Consider the following 21,978-nt stretch of genomic DNA (forward strand, 5'->3'; position numbering starts at 1 on the left):
TGACACAAGCACAAACAACAAATATTTACATCCCGGCCCCACTCCCTTCCCTCTCTCTCGGTTTAACTCCACTACTGCTTCATCAACTGGCACCTCACCATGGCGACCGTGCCCCTCCCCCAACGCCCCCTCTCGCTTGCTAAATGTCCGTCACCCAGAGGCTGGTTGGCACAGCGCTGACTGGGAGCGTCGCAGCAGATGGTGAGCTGCTGTCTGTGTGTCAGGCCACTAGCAGGACACCGAGCAGTCCCTACTACTCCTCCTCCACACCCTCCAGCATCACGCAGCCTAACCAGGTCACCTGCTGCCAGGCGTAAAGAAACATCGCATACACACATGAAAATATCATTAATTTGCAGAGCTGGGTACTTATGTTAATTGTCACTTCCCGTCGAAAACGACGCCCACCTCTCGGTGAGTAAACAATACATGGACTGAGCACCGACTGAAGCAAATTTACGTCCGTCGCATCATAAAGCATTCGGCGAAAATGCGGAAGCACTCGGCGAAAGGTGGGCATCGTTATCGACGGGAATTGACGATTAACGCTCGGTTGATTTGAAAGCTTTTTTTTTTCTTGTGGAAAATGTGGAATTATGGGGGAAATAGGAAATACTGAGAAAGTGAAAAATAGTTTCTAGGAGGTCCAGAACAAGCTCAATATTTTTACATTAAAATGCTGGTCAATTAACGTGAATTTGTCAAATTTCTCCATGATGTTGAATCTTTTATTTCTTAACAAAATGTGGACTAATGGGGAAAGAAGGAATTTTGGTAATGTCAAAAATAATACTCTGAAATGTTGTCATTGTGTTATGAATCTATTATGCTTATGCAGTTACTGTGTCCGTATTGATGAGCTATTTATACTTATGGAGGTCAGCGGGTCATTGTGTTAAGGATGTATTATGCTTATGCAGTCCCTTACCATGATAATGTGATGATAATGAGGATGTCTGCTGTATTAGCCATCCTTAGTTTTACATTTTATGTCAGTTATGTTTCTTATGATGACAATGGTGTCAATTGCTATGCAGTTGCGATGTGACTCTGAGTTTTGTCCAGTCATATGGATTGTGCATTTCCCTAGCGAGGGTTAGTAACTGACACTTTCGTCAGTATGTTGAGGTACCTTAGCTGAGGTTTCTCTCAGCATGTTGAGGTTTCCTATTCCTATTCTCCCATGCTAGTTTTCTTCCATGTCCTGCACTCCGTTGCTATTGTATTTTTGGAAATAAAGACTTTTACTTTTCCACTTCCGTGTCCTGTCTGCTTTTGGGTCCAAATTCTGCTCGTCGCGTAACATGGATGTCTTGAAGGAACTGAATATTTTGACGTTGAAATATATTGAATCAGTTAAGAATTTTTTTTATTTCTTAATTTGAATAGGGATAAAACAAGGCATATATTCTGTAACTTCTGTGAAGAATATATAATATGATTGCAGTTTACGGAGGAGTATCCATGTTTGTATTATACTGCCCCAATATCTGCACAATAGCCATCAAATTGAAGCATAATTGTGGCAAAATGTTTAATTATGTACATTCATTATGTCATTACCGTATGTTTTATATGCTGCTACTTTTCTTATTAAAATACATGTAAAACTGTATTCCAATAAGAATAATAAATCTAAAGAAAATGCATAAAAATGAAATGACATGATTGCACACAGCTCGCAGGGAGCCGCACATATGGTAGCATTACATGCACGGATTGCCCTCGTATAGCGTGGCCACACTCCGGCTCGTCAGCAAACGGTCCTGACATTCACACATACGCTTCCTCTAGCCTGCACCTGAGCTCACCGTCACACGTTTGCGTAATCAAGTGCAGCGCCTTTCTAGCCTGGTCAGCAAGTCGATCCGCTTACAAGCTGCATGTAAATATTACATGCTCATTTGCAATAACGCTCATCTGAACACATCGGCAGCACATATGCAACGATACGGGGGGGTCAAGGAAGCAATGTATTATGCGGCAAGTAGTTCATAAATAAACAACGAAGGTGTGCAATATTGAATGTACAGTATACTGTCTGGCAGGAGTGGAGGAAGAAAAAAAAAAACAGTATTTTATCCACCGTTCCCCTTGATTACAGCATTCATTTGCCTTGGCGTGTCACTATATTCATTTTAATCAAGATTTGCATTCATTTTTGGCCAATATCTGATTGATGTCGGGACGTTTTGGGCCAATCCCAAAAGCATCCTAATGTGGTTAAGGTCTACACTGGAAAAAAAAATATCGCTCGCTTTCATAATTTGAGCCTGATGAATCCTGGCATTGTCATCTTTGGAATATGCCCGTTCCATCAAAGACGGGGAAAAAAAAAATCCATTCATAAGGGGAAAAAAAGCCATGCTTCTCATTCAGTATATTCAAGTGACACATTTTTGGAAGCCTCACATAAACATTGCGGAACACAGCCAAAATGTAACACAGCCTCCACAGTCTTGGCTAGACAACTCTCTCGCCAAGAGTGTCAATCTGGACTCACCATTTTTTTTTTTTTTTTGCTATTGTACAAGCATGTCGGCCTCACACTTCTGAGCTTCAAACAAACCAGAAATATGTAAACACACAAGTATAAAAATTTATTTGTCCTCTTTCATCTACCATGGTACTTTGGCAAAGGAGTGCCACAGATTTGTTGGGTTTGAAAGTTACACACCTCGCGAGGTCTTTTTTTATTTTAATTTTATTTATTTTTATTTATTTTCTTTGTGCTGAACACACAAAATGAGATGTGATTAGGGATAGACTAATGATCAACCGGGCCGACTATCGGCACAGATATTTGGCATTGTGACAAGTACCGGCATTGGCCTTTAAAAAAAAAAATAAAAAAATCGGATGGCCAATAATGGATCAATTTAAATCTGTGGTCATTTCAGTGAACTATTTATTCAAATTTTAATTTAACTTAATAAGAAATGCTGCTGATCCAGAGAAGTCTGCACCATCTGATTTTATTTGAAATTAAAACTAAGATATTGGTCAGTGAAAATTTAACATTTCACATATTTTGATATTCTGGAAAAATTAATTTACTGTAGAAAGCAATAGGGAGCTATTTAGGTGTTTTAGTTTTCATATACAGTGATACCTCGGCTCACGAACATAATTGGTTCCCAGAAAGTGTGTGTAAGCCGAAAAGTTCTTCTTCCGAACATTTATTTCCCATAAGAAACCATTAAAATGAGAATAATCCGTTCCCAGGTCCCTATAAAACATAATTTTCTACTAAATATGCCTTAAAACTACACAAAAATATACCTTATTTTATGTATAATAAATGTGCTATTGTATTGTAATTAAATACATAAATTGTACTGTATAATAAAGTCGTTTTATTTTACTTTGTGATGGTAGTTCTTAAGGATGGTAGCAATGGTAGACTTACTTCATTCGCGAGCGTTTCACCGCGTAGAGTGTTTATGGAAGGGTTGTCGCTCATTCGCACTTTCGTGCTCACCGGAGCGGAGGAGGTGTGTCCCTTGGTGAACAAGGAAGTGGAGCACTTTAGCGAGTCAACAAGTGAGCACCGTCAACTAATTTCACCTCTTTCCTGGGACTAAACAGCCGTGGCACGATTTTCTCCTTTTTTGAGGTACGTGATGGCACTTTCGCTTTTTTTAGTGGCGCGAACTCCATTGACTACAATGCAAACGCGCCGCCGAATCGCCGTCCCTCGCTGGTAAGCATTAGGCTTAACACTAGCCTGTGGTGGGGTCTTTTTCGGTCCCATAATAGCAAAAGTACACTCAAAATGTCTATCAAACACAAACCGCGTCCGCACTAAAAGAAAGGGGGTGACGAACTGGGACGCCGTGAGCGTGCGTCAGCTTCTTGTGGCCGCCACCGTGGTGCTGTTCGACCGCGTGGTTTGGTTCGTCCGCCGAAAAGTAGTTCGTCAGCAGAGACTAAATTCTCACAAATTTAATGTTCGTGAGGCGAAAAGTTCGTGAGCTGAGGTATCAATGTATGTATATATATATATATATATATATATATATATATATATATATATATATATATATTAGGGATGCACAATATTTATCGGACCGATACAATATCGGCCAAAATGGGAAAATATGACGTCATTATTGATCGGCCCGATATGTACATTTTAGCCGATACAAAGGTCCGATATATATATTAAAGTCTGTACACTGTTTGCAACGTGAGGACCCTACAATACACCAAGTTGCGCTGCCTACGTCTCGTATAGACCATGTTGCGCTGATTACATTATCTATCACGCCTCTCAGTCTTGTAGACCGGCATCTCAAAATAAAAAAAAATAAAAAAATAAAAAAACGGCTTAACCGAAGCTTGGTCCGCCCCACACGACTGTCTAGACTAGCACGTAGCAATCAACATGTCCTCCTCACCAGTGTGGTGTTTTTTCTCAATGGCAGAAGATCAAAACATTTTCAGCAAGGATTCGAAGAGGGGGAAAGAAGGCTTTTGCTCACCTGAAAATCCATCAGAGCCGTTTTGAACTAACTTGAAGGAGGCACAGGGGCAGCAGCTAATGTTGCTAGGCTAACGGCGGTAAGCTAACAAGCCAGCAGCAACAAATCTAAAGGCGGAATGACAATTACCATCCAGACGACTTTTGGCAAGCACAGAGGAGAGAAAGCGGAGCAGAAGCGTTTTTAACGAACTTGAATGAGGCACAGCTGTAGCAGCTAATGTTGCTAGGCTAACGGCGCTAAGTTAAGAAGCCAGCAAGGCAGCAACAACAAATCTAAAGTCATTAACGCTAAAGTTATGGCTTTCATAGAGCTAGACAAGCAGCCGTATTTTTTTTTTTTTTTTTTTTGTAGCTGACCCGTTTTTGTTTTTTACAAGTTAATAGCACATTTGGAGCCACGTTGCATCCTCCGAAGTGGCCACAGCTTGATTGACAACAATGGACTAACACTACACTAACACTACAGTAAGTCTCACCGCAGTTCGTTGTGGGGTTTTAAGGATGCGTATCATATGTTATTTTATGTTTAACTTTTAAAGCCAAGCCAAGCAGTGAACTATTTAATGCCAGTTACTGTCGGCTGTAACCAAGCCACAACAAAACACGCGAATGTAAGCAGCTTGCTTGCTTATTCATTTATTTATTTATTTATTTATTTATTATTTTCCAGTCTGTGTTTCCCTCACGGGACCACGGGAAACAACAAAACCACCCACACACCCACAAGGGTTGCTACAATACCAATTTTGCTTATTTACTTGATTTCAATTTTTTTAAACTAAGGTTGACAAATGTCAATGCATATAATTTTACCAGACGTTCACCTACCTCATCCCTATGCACTATTGCACTTTGGGTTGACTAAATGCATTCCTATTGCATCATGCATACATACATGAATGTTTAGTTTTTCCAGATAAACCAAGTGTAGTTCTGTATTAATTTAAAAACTAACTTTTTTAATTGGTGTAATTATCTGTTAGCCATTTCATATAGAAAATACACATTTGAAAGAGACACATTTGTTTGCTGTCATAATCAGAGCTACTAAAACATCAGTTTTTCCTTTCCTGGATGAACAAATTGCAAATTATATGAAGGCTATATTAAATATAAAAAACAAAACGTATCGGTTATCCGTATCAGTTGAAATTTTTCATATCGTGCATCACTAATATATGTGTGTGTGTATATATATATATATATATATATATATATATATATATATATATATATATATATATATATATATATATATATATATATATATATAATGCAATAATTTATACTTAAAAACATTTCAGCAAAGGTTTTTTTTTCTATTTTTTTTTTATTTATTTATTTTTTTTTTAAATCAGTTCCGACTTATAAAAAACAAAAGATGACTTTGGCAGTTATGTTATTTGCATGATGATGTTCTGGACCTGTTAGTGGTGGTTTGAGTGTTTGCTTGTATAACGTGTCTCACAAGGCTATCACCACAATAAAAATGACAATAGCAAGAGTTAGTGACCACAAAGTAGTTACCAGAAAAGCTAACAGTTAGCCTAACTTCCCATAATTCTTCTTCTACTATTTTTTTTCTCCTTTGTTGTATTTTCTAGCAGTGAGGATGCCTCTCACACAGTCTTGGTACTATAACAGATATCTGTTTTGGTGGAGGAGGCTTGATTAAATCATTTGAAGTACATATCAGTATAGAGTTCGCATATCCGTTATCATGTGTTGGGTATGTCACTGTTTAAAAAAAAACCTGCTTAAGCATTACACAGTAATAATCCTCCTGACGTACCTTGAGAGGACGGCGCAACGTTACTGAGAGCCACCGCGCACGTCAACACAATCCAGACTGCGAGAGCCATGATGGATGGCGGTCGGTGAAGGTGAAGCGGCAGAAGGGGATGGGTGGGCTCAGCTTACACCCTCTCTGGGTGCCAACCTAAAAGGCAGACACGGGAAGAAAAAAGAGAAAATATGTCACCATTGTTGGTTTACAGCTCGGCGTGGTGTCAGCAGTCAGGTGGATTGATGGAGATGGAGGCAGCGTCGTGGAGCACGCCACGGCGGCAGCTGTCACCACAAGCGGCTCGTCACTCTGCTGCGATTGGACGCTTGATTGAATCGGACATGAGACATATGTCGCGGGGCCATTAATGCAGCCATATTCAACACGTGCCCGGTATGAAAAATACTCATTGTGTGTGTCTGCGTGTGTGCGTACGTGCGGTAGTCAGTCGGCGGTGCCTCAGGACTCGCACATCTCATTTGCCTAATGAAATAAATCACAATCTGGAACTTTAGCTCTTGATTTTTTGACAGTAAAGCCTGCTACGGCCCTCTGGGGGCTTAAAGAGCGTAAACAGCCGATACGTGACTGCTGAGGCTCACTCCTGCTGAGCTTGCCGCCAACGTCTGCGTGTGTGTGTGCGTGTCACTTGTTCTTTTTGGATTGTGGTGGACTGCAGTGGCAGGGCGACAGCTTTCAGAGGATTGCCTTCATCCCTGCCATCCTCTATCCCTTTTATTTGATGATTGCCACCAACATCCATACCAATTGCGCAGACATGTGTACGATGCAGAAGAAAAGTCACCATTCGATCAATAAATAATCAATCAGGGGTTTTGCTGGAGGAAAAAGAATCTTGATGCTTCATCTTAGGAAAAGAATATGGGTCATGTGTATGTGTCCAACGTTCGATTGTTAATTTGCAAAAACGAAGCAACAACAATAAAATTGACACATGCAATTAATGCTGATTTGCACCAAAATATCAACAGTTCTTTCAAATTTGTACAGAAACAAAATACTAACCCATTAACCAAACCACTCAAATTGGTCAATAACTGCTCAACCTTTGAACCCACTAAACAGCCAACCAAAGTGGCCAACTAACCAGGAATGATTCTAAACAACTAGATGGAAATCCACCTGATTAGCCAACTAACTAAGGGAGCAACCATCCAACAAATTGGCCAAGTAACTAACTGGCCACACACGAACACATTTCTGTAAAATTTACAGTAAAAAAAACAAAAAAAAAACACAGCTTTATCTTGTTTCTTTTTTAACAGTATTTAACCATATACAGAAATGCATTATGGATAAAACAAGTACAGTAATTTGCTGTATAAGTAATGGTCAAATGTTGTAAATTTTACAGGAATTTACTGGCGACTTTATTGCCAGTAAATTAGAATACAAGAAACAATTGTAAACTAGATTACAGTGAATTGCTGTTTAAAAAAAAAAAAGTCAATTAAATACAGTAAGTAACTGTAATGTATATACAGTAAATACTTGTAAAAAGAATTATAGTATTATGCTGTAATAGATTTTCACAGTAATTAGATTATATTTTACAAGAATTATTCAGAATTATTATTATTATTATTAAGAATTACTTCTTGTAAATTCTACAGTCAATTTGTTACAATGCAGGTAACATACAAAGTGTTTACCAGCTAACTAATCAAGCAAACAAATAACTGACTAACCAGCCCACCAACTAAAGAACCAACAAGCCAACTCTTTATCAAAATAACGAACCAACTAACTCACCAAGCACTGAACCAACCAACTGACAGACCAACCAACAACAAACCAATTGATGAGCCAACTGGCCAGCTAACCAACAAAGCAACTAAACAAACAACCAATTTGCCAACTAACTGAGTGACCCCCGCCCAAAAAAATATTAAATAAAAAACTGTGTGACCATTCAATAACTACTAACTACTCAACCAACAGACAGATTGACCAACCAACAACTAACTGCTTAGCCAACTGGTTGACCAGCCAAAGACAAACAAAACAGCAAAGTGACTGAACAACAAATGGAGCAACGAAAATCAAACTAAACAACCAACTAACTACCTGCCAGGCCAACAACCAACTACAGTAAGTAACCACATTTGGTCTAAAACTGAAATAGCCACCAGAATTATGAGGTATGTAATGCTTTCATTTGGTTTCGAAAACAATTTGGCAGGTGCTCATCTCGACGCCATCCCTTCATCATCACGCCTCATTTGGCTTTCCCTCCTCTCCTTCCTCCACGCACCCCTCCTCGCGCTGACCTTCTCTGATATTTACCCACCTCCCCGGTGGCACTGCCCGGCCCAAAGCTGCGACCTGCTGGGTGTCGCCGTGCGGATTAGTGTGCCCGGTACGAGCGCTGACGCAGTGAGGGCAAGCGAAAAAAACGTGAGGAGGAAGGCGTATCTTTCCCACACGTACGTAGATGCCTCGTTTTCTGGCTTTAAATCAGGTGTTTGTGTCAGCGCTGAGGATGACCAGCAGCTGAGAGAAAAGGACAAGCCCGGAGGGAGTGAAGACGAGAGAAAAACAGGAGTAAAGAGACAGTAATAACTGGTAATAGATGTGCCAGAGGACGGCAGCTCCCCTCCTCTCCGCAATTTAACGCTCAGAAACCGACCGCCTCCCGCTGAGCGAAGGCCCCTTGTTTCTTTCCCTCTCTTAAATTTTTGAGCTTTTAATAAGAAAAATCAGTCTTCCCCCCCCCCCTCTCCCCGGTAACTGCTTCAGTCGGTACCTTTGGACAATAGCTCTCCTGTGGCCGCAGCAGATGAGGAGAGCAGGGAGGGAGGTCATAATGACAGTGAAGGGCGCGGGGAGGGAAAAGTGCGAGGTGGAAAAATGGTTTCTATTTTGTGACCCAAAAAAAGGAAAGCGAGCAAGGTGCGCTTTTAATGCAGTAGAAAGGAATGATGGATTAAAGGAAAGAACGGCACGACAAGATGAGGAAGCGAGGGAAAGGAGGCCACAGAAGCAAGCTGAGTTAATAGCAAACACAAGAAATGAGCTAAGGAAGTCTTTTTTTGTAGCAAAAAATAAACCATGGGAGATTTTTTTTTTTTACCCTCAAAAATGTCTAACTGCTCATGGAAAATATTTTCTTCTAGAAAAAAAATAATTCTTGAAAAAAAAAAAAATCCTAAAAAACTGCGACAAAAAAATAGAACTTTAAAAAAAAACTGTGTTTTTCAAAATGTTTTCTAGAATTTGTTTTAATTTAAAAAAAATAAAAACGTTTTTTCCAGAAAATAAAATCCAACTTTATTTGTTGAAAAAGCACTTTGTTCTCATTTGGCTTCTCACAATACAATGTAGTTCTTATAAATGCAGTCATACTGTAGTCTTAAGATATATCATTTCCAGAGAAAAATATGTTGCATATGTTACACAAATATGACTAAAAAAGAAAAAAAAAGTTCTTCAGCATTTTTATCTAAACATATACTGTTTTAAAGTCAATTTTGTTTTCGTAACTTCAAATGCACTACTTTATTAAAGAAATAAGAAATAAGAAATAATTTGTAAAAAAAATTAAAAAAAAAAATTGGTTGTTCTCACAAATATGTTTATTCTAGAAATAAAATCTTTTGGAATAAATAAAACTGTACTCAAAAATATTCTGGAAAAAAATAAAACTTTATTCTTGAACAACACAACTGAAAGTATTGTTTTCGAAAGAAGTTAATCTTTTTGTCTAAAAATTAAAACTTCTTGAAAATATTACTTTTATCAAATGTTTTCCTCAGATTTTTTTTTTTACTTTTTTTAATTATGAACTTTGTACAGGTGTTGCTCGATTTATGATGGAGTTGTATTGCCCTGGCAACACAGTGACCTGAATTTGTGCACTAAATCAGAACACCTAACAGTCTATCACTAACTTTATGCTAGTTCATTAATTAAGTCATAATTACAGTTCATATTTGGAAAACACTTCATAGGCCATACATATAAAATAATCAGAAGAAAAACAGTAAGCGTGATAATTCTTATGCCGCAAGCATGTTCATAATGCAGTAACTTTAATGAATGATGGATTAATATAAGATTAATTTAACAAGAGGAGGCAACCTGAGTTTAAAAAAATAATAAAAATTGGAAAGAGACAAATGAGCTCCAACAATAAATAGACCGTGTGAAAGGTAAGAACAAAAGGAATTCTTCCAGACGGTCGACATTCAATGAGTCAGCCCACCACTGGGTGCATGTGTGGTAACGTCTGACGGCGTGAGATGTGACGAGCCCGAGGCCACGCTCCGACCTTTCGCACCGGCTCGCATGCGCCGTTATTTTAATAGAGCAGAAAACATGGCATCCCCACGAGACGGCAGGCCTCGAGATGGGAGACGAGGAGCGATTTCACGCCGCCGGTGGGAACGTTTGCAGGCGGCGGGGACAGAAGGCGTCCGCGTCAATGGCGTCGGCCGGCGTTATCTTCTTCCCGTCGTTGCCTTCCGCGCCTGCCGCTATTCATTTGCAGGCGGCCTTGATCCAAAGCAAATAGCCTCATTATCCTCTTCCACTGGATCATTTCGATAATCACCATGATCATTAAGATCAGTTTGCTTTCCATCCAGAACAGGGTGTCTCTTAATGCAGGGCGGCTGACAAGGGCCATTTTTCCATCACACAAAAAAGAAGAAGCTTTTCGGAACATTACCCAATCCGAATGGAAAAGGAGAGGGAACAAAGAGCTTGCTTGGCCGGCTTTTGCTGAACAATGAGGAAAAGCTGGTAAAGTTCAGTTTCGGGTCCTCAAACGGATACACTGCATGGGCAGAAGTAAAATTGGGCAAAATATAGTTTGTCTCTTTCAAGGAGTACTTGGAATAGCATAATAAAATTCCGAGGAGAACAGCCATACTGCGGCTTCCTTAAACATTCCAAAAACAAGCCCGGTAGATTAAGTGGACATTTCCTGTAAATTGACCTTATGATTAATTGTGAGCAGGAATGGTTGCTTGCCTTGATGTGTCCTGCCATGCCGACCAGCCCAGCATACAACAACTTTGCCCAAGGTCATTTGAAAAAGGCACCAACTTACCCGCGACACGAGTAAGGATAAGTGTAAGGATAAGCACTACTGTAATAATAATAATAATAATAATAATAATAATAATAATAATATACAATTTTGGCCATGTGACTGATTTTTTTTTCCTCTGAAATTTTTACTATTCTAACATTATTTCTCTGACATATTACAACGTTGTCCGCAGAAATATTTTTCAAAACCAAAATGAAATGTTTGTCGAAGATTTGACTTTTTGTCCTGTATAATTAGACTTTTTTTTGCCTTCTAATCTTTTTCAAAATAAAAACCCACCAACTTAAATGGCACTTCATTTATATAGCGCTTTTTCACCTTACAAAGGCCCACTCATTCACCGACTGATGACGCAGGTGTTCAGTATCTTGCTCAAGGACACTTTGACATGATCAAAATGACATGGGATCAAACCCACAACCTCTGGGTTGGGAGACAGACCACTCTACCACTGATCCACCCCCCCACTCCTCCTTTGATTGACAAAATTATAAACATTGCTTGTTGTTCAAAGTATTTTTTTAATTCACAGTATGAATATGTAATACTTCCAACGTATTAGTTACAGAAAAATACTTCCCCCACTAGTAGTCCTTATAATGACACCTATTGTCCCCATTAGTCTCACTGATAACTGCAACTGTGGTACTATTTGTCCATTTATGAGAGCAGAGGTTCTCCCAATCTGTTCTAATTCACCACAAAGTTGAAGTCGGGGCACTAATGTTCTTTTATACGAAGCCTAAATATGTCTCACTAGGATCAATGACTCCAAGGGGCCACAGGTGTCAATCCAACCCCATAAAGCAGTTGTTATAAAAAAAACAAAAAACAGAGGTTTTATTACTCAAAAGAAAATGTCATTGTATTGTATGCCACTGTAAAATAATGCAGTGTTTGAACATTAAGACTTTGAAAATTACCACAACACTTAAAAAAAAAAAAAAAAAAAAAAAAAAAAAAAAAACAGTACTTAAATATTACATGCAGATGTACTATAAAGTTGCTTACAAAATGCAATTTTTGGAAAAATTGTGTGAATGCTGGAATGTTGTAATGAAGAAAAAAAACATGGAATCCTTTGGAATGACACCAAATGAAATGGAATGATATTGTGTAATTTAGAATGATGTGGAATGAAATTGTTTTTTTCAAGTCTAATATATTAGTGGGAAATTATATTGAATGATGATGGAACGAGAATAAAAGATATGGAATGATGCATAATTGTTGACTGACACATAATGATGTGGAATGCTATTGGTGAAAAAAAATTGTTGGAGAAAAATATGGAATTTGTGAAAAATGTTTTTTTTTTTTTTTTTAAATATATTTATGTGGGAATGTCCAGAATGAAAATCGTTGCCAAGATTAATTGAATGAGCTCTCATGATGAATGTTTTTTTTTTTTTTTGGGGGGTGGGGGGGGTGAAAAATGCGGACTAGTGTGAAAACTGAACTTTTGTAATGTGAGAATTAATATGACATGACATGGCAGGACATAAACTTTGAGAAAGTTAAAGGTGGAATGGTGAGAATTGGCCACGAAATGTGGAAGGAGAAGTATGTGAAAAAGTGAAGAGAATAAAATATAGTAAAATATGAAAAACAAAGTACGTCAGTAGGTTTGTGTGATCGCTGGAAGCTACGGAACCATACTTGGGCAGTGATTCTATCATACAGTATCACATTTGGAGAATGACTGCCATGGAGTGTGAGACAAAAGTAATTCATGAGTGAGTCATTGCTACTGCACACTACTGCTGATTGCAGTTTCTGTTTCACAACTTGTTTCACAACTAAACGGTCAAGTGAAGGGGTGCCAAAGACATTGAGCACACAAAGCCCACTGGCATCTCAACACATTTCAAGACGAGCTCCATGCTGGCGTGAACGAGCGCATGCAGACCAGAGGGATGCAAAGTGGCAAGTGGAACCAAATGTGCAAATGCATTTGTTTATGAAATATTTGACAGATTAGCCCAGTGGTCACCCTGCCCCTGCGCAATGAGAATGTTTCCATCACATGTATTTTCCATTTCCTGTGTTTGTGCCTCGGATGACAGTAAATAGCAGTGGGAAGGGAGGCAATGATTTGCCTCCTAGCAACAGGCGGCAAGCAAATGGCACAATCACGTCTCACTTACAAATCACAGAGCGATGCCGCATGGAATATTTGTAATCACACAAAAATAATCCACCGACTCGGACGCAAATTGGAATAAATCAAGAAGGAGACACAATTTTCTTTTTTTATTTCAGACTGGGCGAGGATGGGGCGTGCAGGATTATCGCAGTTTGATGGGACTGCTGAGGATGACAAAAAAGGTACACATCGCCTGGGGGGCTCTAATTCTGCCCGTGACTCATCGGTGCTGAAACTTTGTCATACTTGCTACTCCCCCCACCGCTGTTGAAGTTAAGACTACAGGGAGCAATACAAGGAAGGGGTGCAATAAAACCAGAAGAAATCATTAATTAAACCTTCACCCCCATAAAACTAATCACTTTCTTAAATGGATATAATCACGTGACTGATGTGGTAAATCATCATCACAATTCACCAGCTCCCCCCCCTCGAGGCCGTCCAGTCTCGTCGAGTGTCGGTTGTCAGCAATTTGACGTCTGACGCCCAATTTGATTTAATGGTTTCATAAACTCTGCCAGCAAAATCCAATTATCATCGGCCATTGTTTGTTTGATAGCAGGCGGCAGTTAGCAGGCAAATAAAAGTTCTCCTGTCATCTCACTTTTGATGCCAGTGTGGTGTGATGAGACAAGAATTCGGAATTTATTGGAAAAACAAGTGACGCAGGAATTCTTGGACCACAACATGAACTAGATAATATAAAACAGCTAAGTCCATGTAAAGTGAAAATAAATATGACCATTCATGCCAAAACCAAGCCATTGTCTCTGCTGAAAATGGATGCTACTTTGTCAAGCAATTTTCTATTCTGAGAGCCATGAAAATGTGTCCGCTGAAAGCTAGTTAGCTTGCTGGTATTCACCAGCTCCCATTTAGCTCGCTAGCTAACCGTCTCCTGAGACATTTCTGGGGAGTAGTCATACTTAGCTCGTAAATTGGATACCGTCGTAGTAAAAATCATACAGTTGGGAACGGGGGACTCACTCATGCCAGACTACCAAGTGCGTCAATGGGCAGCGATTTAGAAAAAGGTAAAAAAAAACAAAAAACGTTTAACTGCTACATCTTCACAATTCAGTATCACATAGTTTTAGCTTCAAGCATGTATGACATACTGATGGAATGAAACTTCTGAATTCATTATACACAGTCTTTAAAAATCTGGCATTAAAAACAAACATGCTGGTATCTAACAATGAATTTGATTTAGTGTTTTAATAAGCACCACCAAGAAAATTACACTATCAATGCCATTTGTTTGTATGATGGCAATTTTTGCCACAAAAATGGAGAACAAACATGGCTAAATATCCTGCTTCTGACATCAATGTAGCACTATCTTCCCCAATTTTATGCAAACACTTTGCGGAAGGCCATGTACTTTTGATTAAGGAAATGTTTTAGTTCCAGCAACCAAATTTCAGGGAGTAATGCAGCTTCTGGTTATGAGAACTGAAACTCCCCACTGGGTCTGTAGTAGCCTAAAGTTCCAGGACTATTTGGTTCTTGGTAGGGGTGTGAATTGCCCAGTACCTGACGATTCGATTCGTATCACGATTCACAGGTCACGATTCGATTCGATACCGATTAATCCCGATACGAATTTATAAGTCGATTGTTGCGATTTTTTTTTCATTCAAATTTAGAAAATACTAATCAGTAAACTTGTAGAGTGTAAGATTTGTATGAAAATGTATTATTTATTCATCTGAAACTTCAGTCTTATAATGTTGTAATCTGTTTCATGTTTGAACAGCATTAAAATAAAATATTAAGGCTTAATGTTCCGTTCATATAACATTCTTCCATGCTCAAGGTGTGAATCCTAACCCGAAGTCAGACGTTTTGTTGAATATTTTTCCATTAAAAATGGAAGTTTAAAAATCAATTCAGCCGCCTACTGAATCGATTCGAGAATTGCGTGATTGAGTATCACGATATATTGCCAAATCGATTATTTTAACACCCCTACTGGGTATTTATTTTTTTTCTTCTGGGGACGGTTCTGGGGAAGGTTCCTTGAACTGTATCTGCATTTCCACTAATAAAATCAAAACTACTCAGAAACACATGTCTTGGGGCCTCACTTATCAAAGAAAGTAAGTAAGTAAGATTCCTGCTAAAATTGTACATTTCACATATTACTAGGAACCTTTTAGTCCCTGTAACCAAAAATACAAATTACCCATTTCCTGGAACTTTAGGTGGAAATGCAGCCACAGAGACAATAAGTATTTTTGACTGCATAAAACATTGAGTTACTGAACCCAAATGTACACAAAACAATATTTTTTTTAGGTTTTAGAATTTTAGGTTGAAATACAGTTACAGACCCCAATGAGAAGTTTCGGTTGCGGAATGTTTTAATGAAAGCATATGCAGAAAGGTGTTTATTTTTGATGAAGGTGTACAATTTGTTGCTCCAGCAAATTAGCTTTGGTTGGTCTTGGCGTTTTCCTTCTACTACAGTTTAGGTACACCAAAATAGCTAAATGATCAGAGTTTATCGTACGATGGGTTAAACTAGAAAAGTCAAAGTTGTCGCCATAAATTAAAAATAGGGAATCCATTTTAAGCACTATTGTGTAACCCCACCTCCCTTCAAATCCTCCATCTGTACAGTGGACAGCTGCAGTACAAAGCCTGAATCAATACCTCCGCATAGAATAGAATATGATAGCATCTTGTATAAACCAGCGCCCTCCTGCACGGCCACCCCCACCCTCCACCTTTCTGTTATCTTCCAGTTGGGCCATATCTCTAATCTCCCTAATCCTTTTTGGTGACGCTATCGCTGGCAAAGGCAACATAATAGCATTAGATATCATTCCTTCAAAACAAACCGATTCGATTACATTTGCATCGACACTCGGTGGCGGTGAGAAGCGATAGCCTAGATGGATAGCAGCATGGATAATGCTGCTCATCTGGCATGTTTTAGGGGGGGGTCAGACCATCCTAACACATCTCCATTTTACTCCGATGAGTTAGTCAAGGCCGGATCTGTGGTGTGTGCTGTTTATATAATGACACCATTGAGCTGGGCCCGGTGCAGACGGAACATCACAGCTCCTGTAATGGCCCGCGTATGAGGGTCCGTGTGCTTGATTACTGACTCGGGTGTAGCGTCGAATGGGAATATAAGACTCCCTCCGAGTCGGCTATCTGGCAGCAGCGTGAGGAAACAGAGGCAGCGAGGAGTGAAAGAACAGACAGACTTTAATGGATGCATGCTTTGAGGGCATGTAATGCGTTGAAGCCAGCATAACGATTGGGAACGTTTCATTATTCGAGACCAAATTTTGCTTGGTGGCAATGAACACAAGTCACTCCACAGTAAGCAGCAGTTTGTCAGATAATTCCTCAAAGATTTGTCAAAGCTGCAAGCTGTTTTTTTTACCACTGTCTAGGTGAAGTTCCTTGTCAAACTACACATGAAACAAGACGTATCGCTTATGCATTTAAAACAACCATATAGCTTTGCTGAAGTCTGCTAGCCTAATGCTAACACATACTGGCAAGCGCCATAGACGGGCTAGCCAATAGCATTGCAAACATTATCTTATCACCTTTTCTTTTCATTTTAACCCTATAAACAATGGACATTTGAACAAATAAAAAACATGGAGACAGATAATAAGACAACACTCACAGACATTAATTCTTTCTTAGACATCTCCAATTCTCCATGTACAGTATGTCTGTATGGCTGCATTAAATTGCCCAAATGTGTCTAGGGCCGAGCGTCAGACGGAGCTGCACAATGTCTACTATTTTATTTAATTATGCCATTATTTTATTTTATTTTTTTAATAAAGTACAATACTATAGAGAGCTACTGTTCTTGTTATACACTCACACACAAGGTAACTCAATGTGCTTCAGTACAAAAACACATTTAAAAGGAAAAATACAACAGCTAAAGTAAAATAATTTAAAACATTTAATAATAATAATAATTTAAGACATTTAAAAGCAACGTAGAGAAATGAAAAGTACTTTAGTAAGATTACCTGAACATACAGTGGATCGACATGACACAAATTGTTTTCACCAGGCCCAGCACAGCCGCTACATGCATAGTTGACATTTTTAATCATATACAATATATATACTATATATATTTTTTCATATAAATGTAAATAACAATTGGCACTGGCTGCATCAATCTTTGTATTTTTTAAGCAAAATTAATTGTTTTCATCACGTACTACCGCTACACGCACTATATTTGGATTTTTTTTGGGAGGAGGGGCTTTCTGCACCAATCAGGAATATAAGACATGTCGAATACCCGACAGCAACATGAAGAAACGAGGGGGCGAAATAGGTGTGTGTGTGTTTGTGTGTGTGTGGGGGGGGGGGGGGGGGGGTGATGTAGCGACTTTAATGGACGTGTGCTTTAAGGGAATGTAAATGAGACGAGGGAATGTGCAGAGCTGTGCGCGGATATCAAACAGGACTGGTGAGGTAAACGCAAAAGGGAAAGAGAAGGAGGAGAGAGCCCAGATAGACAGGAACACTTACGTATACAGGACTGTCTCAGAAAATTAGAATATTGTGGTAAAGTCCATTATTTTCTGTAATGCAATTAAATAAGCAAAAATGCCATACATTCTGGATTCATTACTAATCAACTGAAATATTGCAAGCCTTTAATTGTTTTAATATTGCTGATTATGGCTTTTTTTTTTTACTTGGTCTGAGGAAATATTCTAACATTTTGAGATAAGATATTTCGCTGAAAATGCCATAATAAAAAAAAACAAAAACAAGGAGCCAATAACATACATGCTGTGTACATTGCAGTCCCACAATACACACTAGTGTTGTTCCGATACCGATACTAGTATCGGCTGAGGTGCTGATACTGCATTAAAACAGTGGTATCGGTATCGGTTACTACTCAGTCACAAGTAACATGCCGATACCATTAATTCCAAAGCTAATATAGGATTTTTTTATTATTTTTTTTAAATAGGATATAGGATATTTAATATAGGATTTTTGATGCAGCATCTTGTTTTTGCTCGTGTGCGACATTCACTGATATGTGACATGCTCACTGCATGCCGATCTAAGATATCCTATTGGCCCTTGAAGGCTCTGAACCAATGGCAGGACAGCTTTTTCATATTGAGGAAAAAAACGTTCGGTATCGGTATGGTATCGGTATCGGCCGATACTGCAAAGCTGGGTCTCGGAATCGGGGGCCAAAAAACGGTATCGGAACTACACTAGTACACACACTCACTTCACACAAAGGAAAACGTCCACACAATAAAAGGTGAAATGGCAATGATAACTCTTCCACAAAAACAGGTATGTTATGATGTGAACATACATATTTAATCTAAAACTGTGCAATTGTTAAATAACAGTAGCCTCTTGGATTTTTAATGATGAGACAAATAGAAGCGTGCTAATTATGTCACACTGCGCTAACTTTATTAAGGTTTAAGCTTGAATTAAATCCACTTTACAATGTGAACTTTCTACACATTCCATTAACCTTTGCGAAGAATATGAAAGAATTGTCCAAACCAGCCATCCAGAGTGATTATGGCTCATGAAGTGGTGAATTTTCAAGCAAATCCAGCACAATGATTGGTCCAAATTCCACTAGGCACAATAGAAGAAAACCAGATGTTGAAATGTATTGAAGTTTTATGAATCCGACAAAACAATCAGTCCAGATTATTATTATTTTTTCCAAACTGTGCACTACTACTCCTTACACAGTTGCTTTTGCGTAGTTTTTGTTGACAAATTGGATCTTCTGGGTAACACGTATACAGGTTGTCAGGTCTGCATACCGCAAAAATATTCCTAGTAGTGGTGGCAGTTGGTCAGATTGTTTTCTGTATGCGGCCTGGCGTAGCGTGGCCCGGCCTTCTCCGGCGCGGTCCTGTGATCTCTCGTGGCAAGCGCCGACCTTGTCAGCGCTCATTACGTCTGCTAGGACAGGAGGTAGCGAACGTCGACCATCAATGCTCGGCCCCGTGACGCCCCGCCGGGAAGTGACCTCGGCGTTCCACCTGCGCTATCACACTCATGCCGGCTGCAGAGTTGATATCATAGAGGTTGGAATGATGTGCATATATTTCCAAACTCGCAAAAAGTTAAGGTTATTCATCGAGGTGTGACTGTTCAATTCCATTATCTTGTCAATGGTTATATTCCATATCATTTTCCGTATCACTTAGTTGTATATTACTATGGTTTAATTTTCATCAATAAATATAAGCAGTCAAGTACAAGATTACATTTTTCTACTTTTTAAAAACTTAATTAAACTTCAATTTGATCAGAACATTAAATCGTAACAGTACTCGGCCGAGCCACTTCAAATATATATTTTAGTTTAAGAGTGGTTCTTTCTACAGTGACCACCTCTGTCAATATTACTGGATATTACGTCATTTCATTACATTATTATTATTATTATTATTATTATTATTATTATTATTATTATTATTATTATTATTATTATTATAATAAAAATATTACTTTTTCTGTAAAAGTGGCTACGCAAAGTGATCTTAAATTGCATGTCCAGCATCTTCAGCAAGTGCTGAAAACCGATGTTATCCCCAATGGAATACAGCCATGAATCAGTCGTAATAAAGCCAGAGTTATGTTCTCCCTGTCATGTTTCGGTTCTGTGGGGTTGGGTTTTTGTTAAGTTTTTGGTTGTTTATGTTGTCTTTTGTCCGGTTTGTCTCCCCTAGTTTCGTTATCGTTAACCTTGTCCACCTGTGTGCGTCTTCCCTTCCCAGTGTGTGTTGCCAATTAGTGCCCTCTGCCTGCTGTGTCGCTGTTAGTTTGCATCATGTTCCGGTCTGTTGTGTCCCATTTGGTTCTGTCTTGTCCTGTCGTGTCGTCATTGCTGTTCTTATCGTCTAAGTCTAGTTTCCCCACGTCGCCCAAGTTTAGTTTACGCACGTCGCCACAGTAAAGTTTCCCCACGCCGTCTAGTCACGGTTCTCTACGTGTGGTCAAGTGTCTCCCTCTCACCTCCAAGCCAAGCGTCTCTCTCCCACGTCTTCCAAGCCAAGTGAGTCTCGCTTCATGTCATGCCAGGCCTCGCCTCACGTCATGCCAAGTCTCGCCTCACGTCCAGCCAAGTCTGTTCTCGTCCAGCCCAGTCTGTCCTTGCCCAGTCCAATCTGTCCTTGTCCAGCCCAGTCTGTTCTCATCCCAGCCCAGTCTGTCCTCGTCCAGCCCAATCTGTCCTCGTCCAGCCCAGTCTGTTCTCATCCCAGCCCAGTCTGTCCTCGTCCAGTCCAGTCTGTTCTCATCCCAGCCCAATCTGTCCTCGTCCAGCCCAGTCTGTTCTCATCCCAGCCCAGTCTGTCCTCGTCCAGTCCAGTCTGTCGTCGTCCAGCCAAGTCTGTTCTCATCCCAGCTCAGTCTGTCCTCGTCCAGCCCAGAATGTTCTCATCGCAGCCCAGTCTGTCCTCGTCCAGCCCAGAATGTTCTCATCCCAGCCCAGTCTGTCCTCGTCCAGCACAGTCTGTTCTCATCCCATCCCAGTCTGTCCTCGTCCAGCCCAGTCTGTCCTCACCCAGCCCAGTCTGTCCTCGTCCAGCCCAGAATGTTCTCATCCCAGCCGAGTCTGTCCTCATCCCAGCCCAGTCTGTGCTCGTCCAGCCCAGTCTGTCCTCGTCCAGCCCAGAATGTTCTCATCCCAGCCCAGAATGTTCTCATCCCAGCCCAGAATGTTCTCATCCCAGCCCAGTCTGTTCTCATCCCAGCCCAGTCTGTCCTCGTCCAGCCCAGTCTGCCCTCGTCCAGCCCAGTCTGTCCTCGTCCAGCCCAGAATGTTCTCATCCCAGCCCAGTCTGTCCTCATCCCAGCCCAGTCTGTCCTCATCCCAGCCCAGAATGTTCTCATCCCAGCCCAGTCTGTCCTCATCCAGCCCAGTCTGTTCTCATCCCAGCCCACTGTCCTCATCCCAGCCCACTCTGTCCTCGTCCAGCCCAGAATGTTCTCATCCCAGCCCAGTCTGTCCTCGTCCAGCCCAGTCTGTTCTCATCCCAGCCCAGTCTGTCCTCATCCAACCCAGTCTGTTTTCATCCCAGCCCAGTCTGTCCACGTCCAGCCCAGTCCGCCCACACCTCGTCACAGTCTTGGCAACAGTCCTCTCACATCCCGTCCTCGTTTCTTGATTGTTGAAAATAAAATGCTCACGTTCCTCCCTCTGTCATGTGTCTCCGCCATTGGGTCCTTCCACCAGTTTCACTCCGCATCCACCAACCATGACACTGCCCTTTATCTGAGTTAGGCGGGATCGTTGACAGACTCATACCGGTTGTATTCGGTGGTGTTTGCAACATATTTAATTGTTATGCGTTGAACAATAATCTAACTATCTGTTTGCTGTGAGGATGTACCTAACTGGTTGGCATGGATTGATGATGAAAATGGTCTGCCTCTTATATAGCTACTGTAGATCAAAATAGGGACTGGGGTAGGAT

General features: G+C 40.1%; 1 protein-coding gene across 9 annotated transcripts in view; it reads right to left on the minus strand.

The window, feature by feature from the left end:
* adgrl1a (adhesion G protein-coupled receptor L1a) overlaps window positions 1-21,978 on the minus strand; it is a 212,102-nt gene that overhangs the window by 114,058 nt on the left and 76,066 nt on the right. For all 9 annotated transcript variants that reach the window (XM_077526142.1, XM_077526134.1, XM_077526127.1 and 6 more), the window contains one exon: window positions 6,279-6,425. In XM_077526142.1, coding sequence (XP_077382268.1) covers window positions 6,279-6,348 — 70 coding nt within the window. In that variant the 5' untranslated portion in view covers window positions 6,349-6,425. The remainder of the gene's footprint in view (window positions 1-6,278; window positions 6,426-21,978) is intronic.

The sequence above is a fragment of the Festucalex cinctus genome, chromosome 1 (genome assembly GCF_051991245.1).
Source record: "Festucalex cinctus isolate MCC-2025b chromosome 1, RoL_Fcin_1.0, whole genome shotgun sequence".
In the NCBI taxonomy this organism is placed as follows: Eukaryota; Metazoa; Chordata; class Actinopteri; order Syngnathiformes; family Syngnathidae; genus Festucalex; species Festucalex cinctus.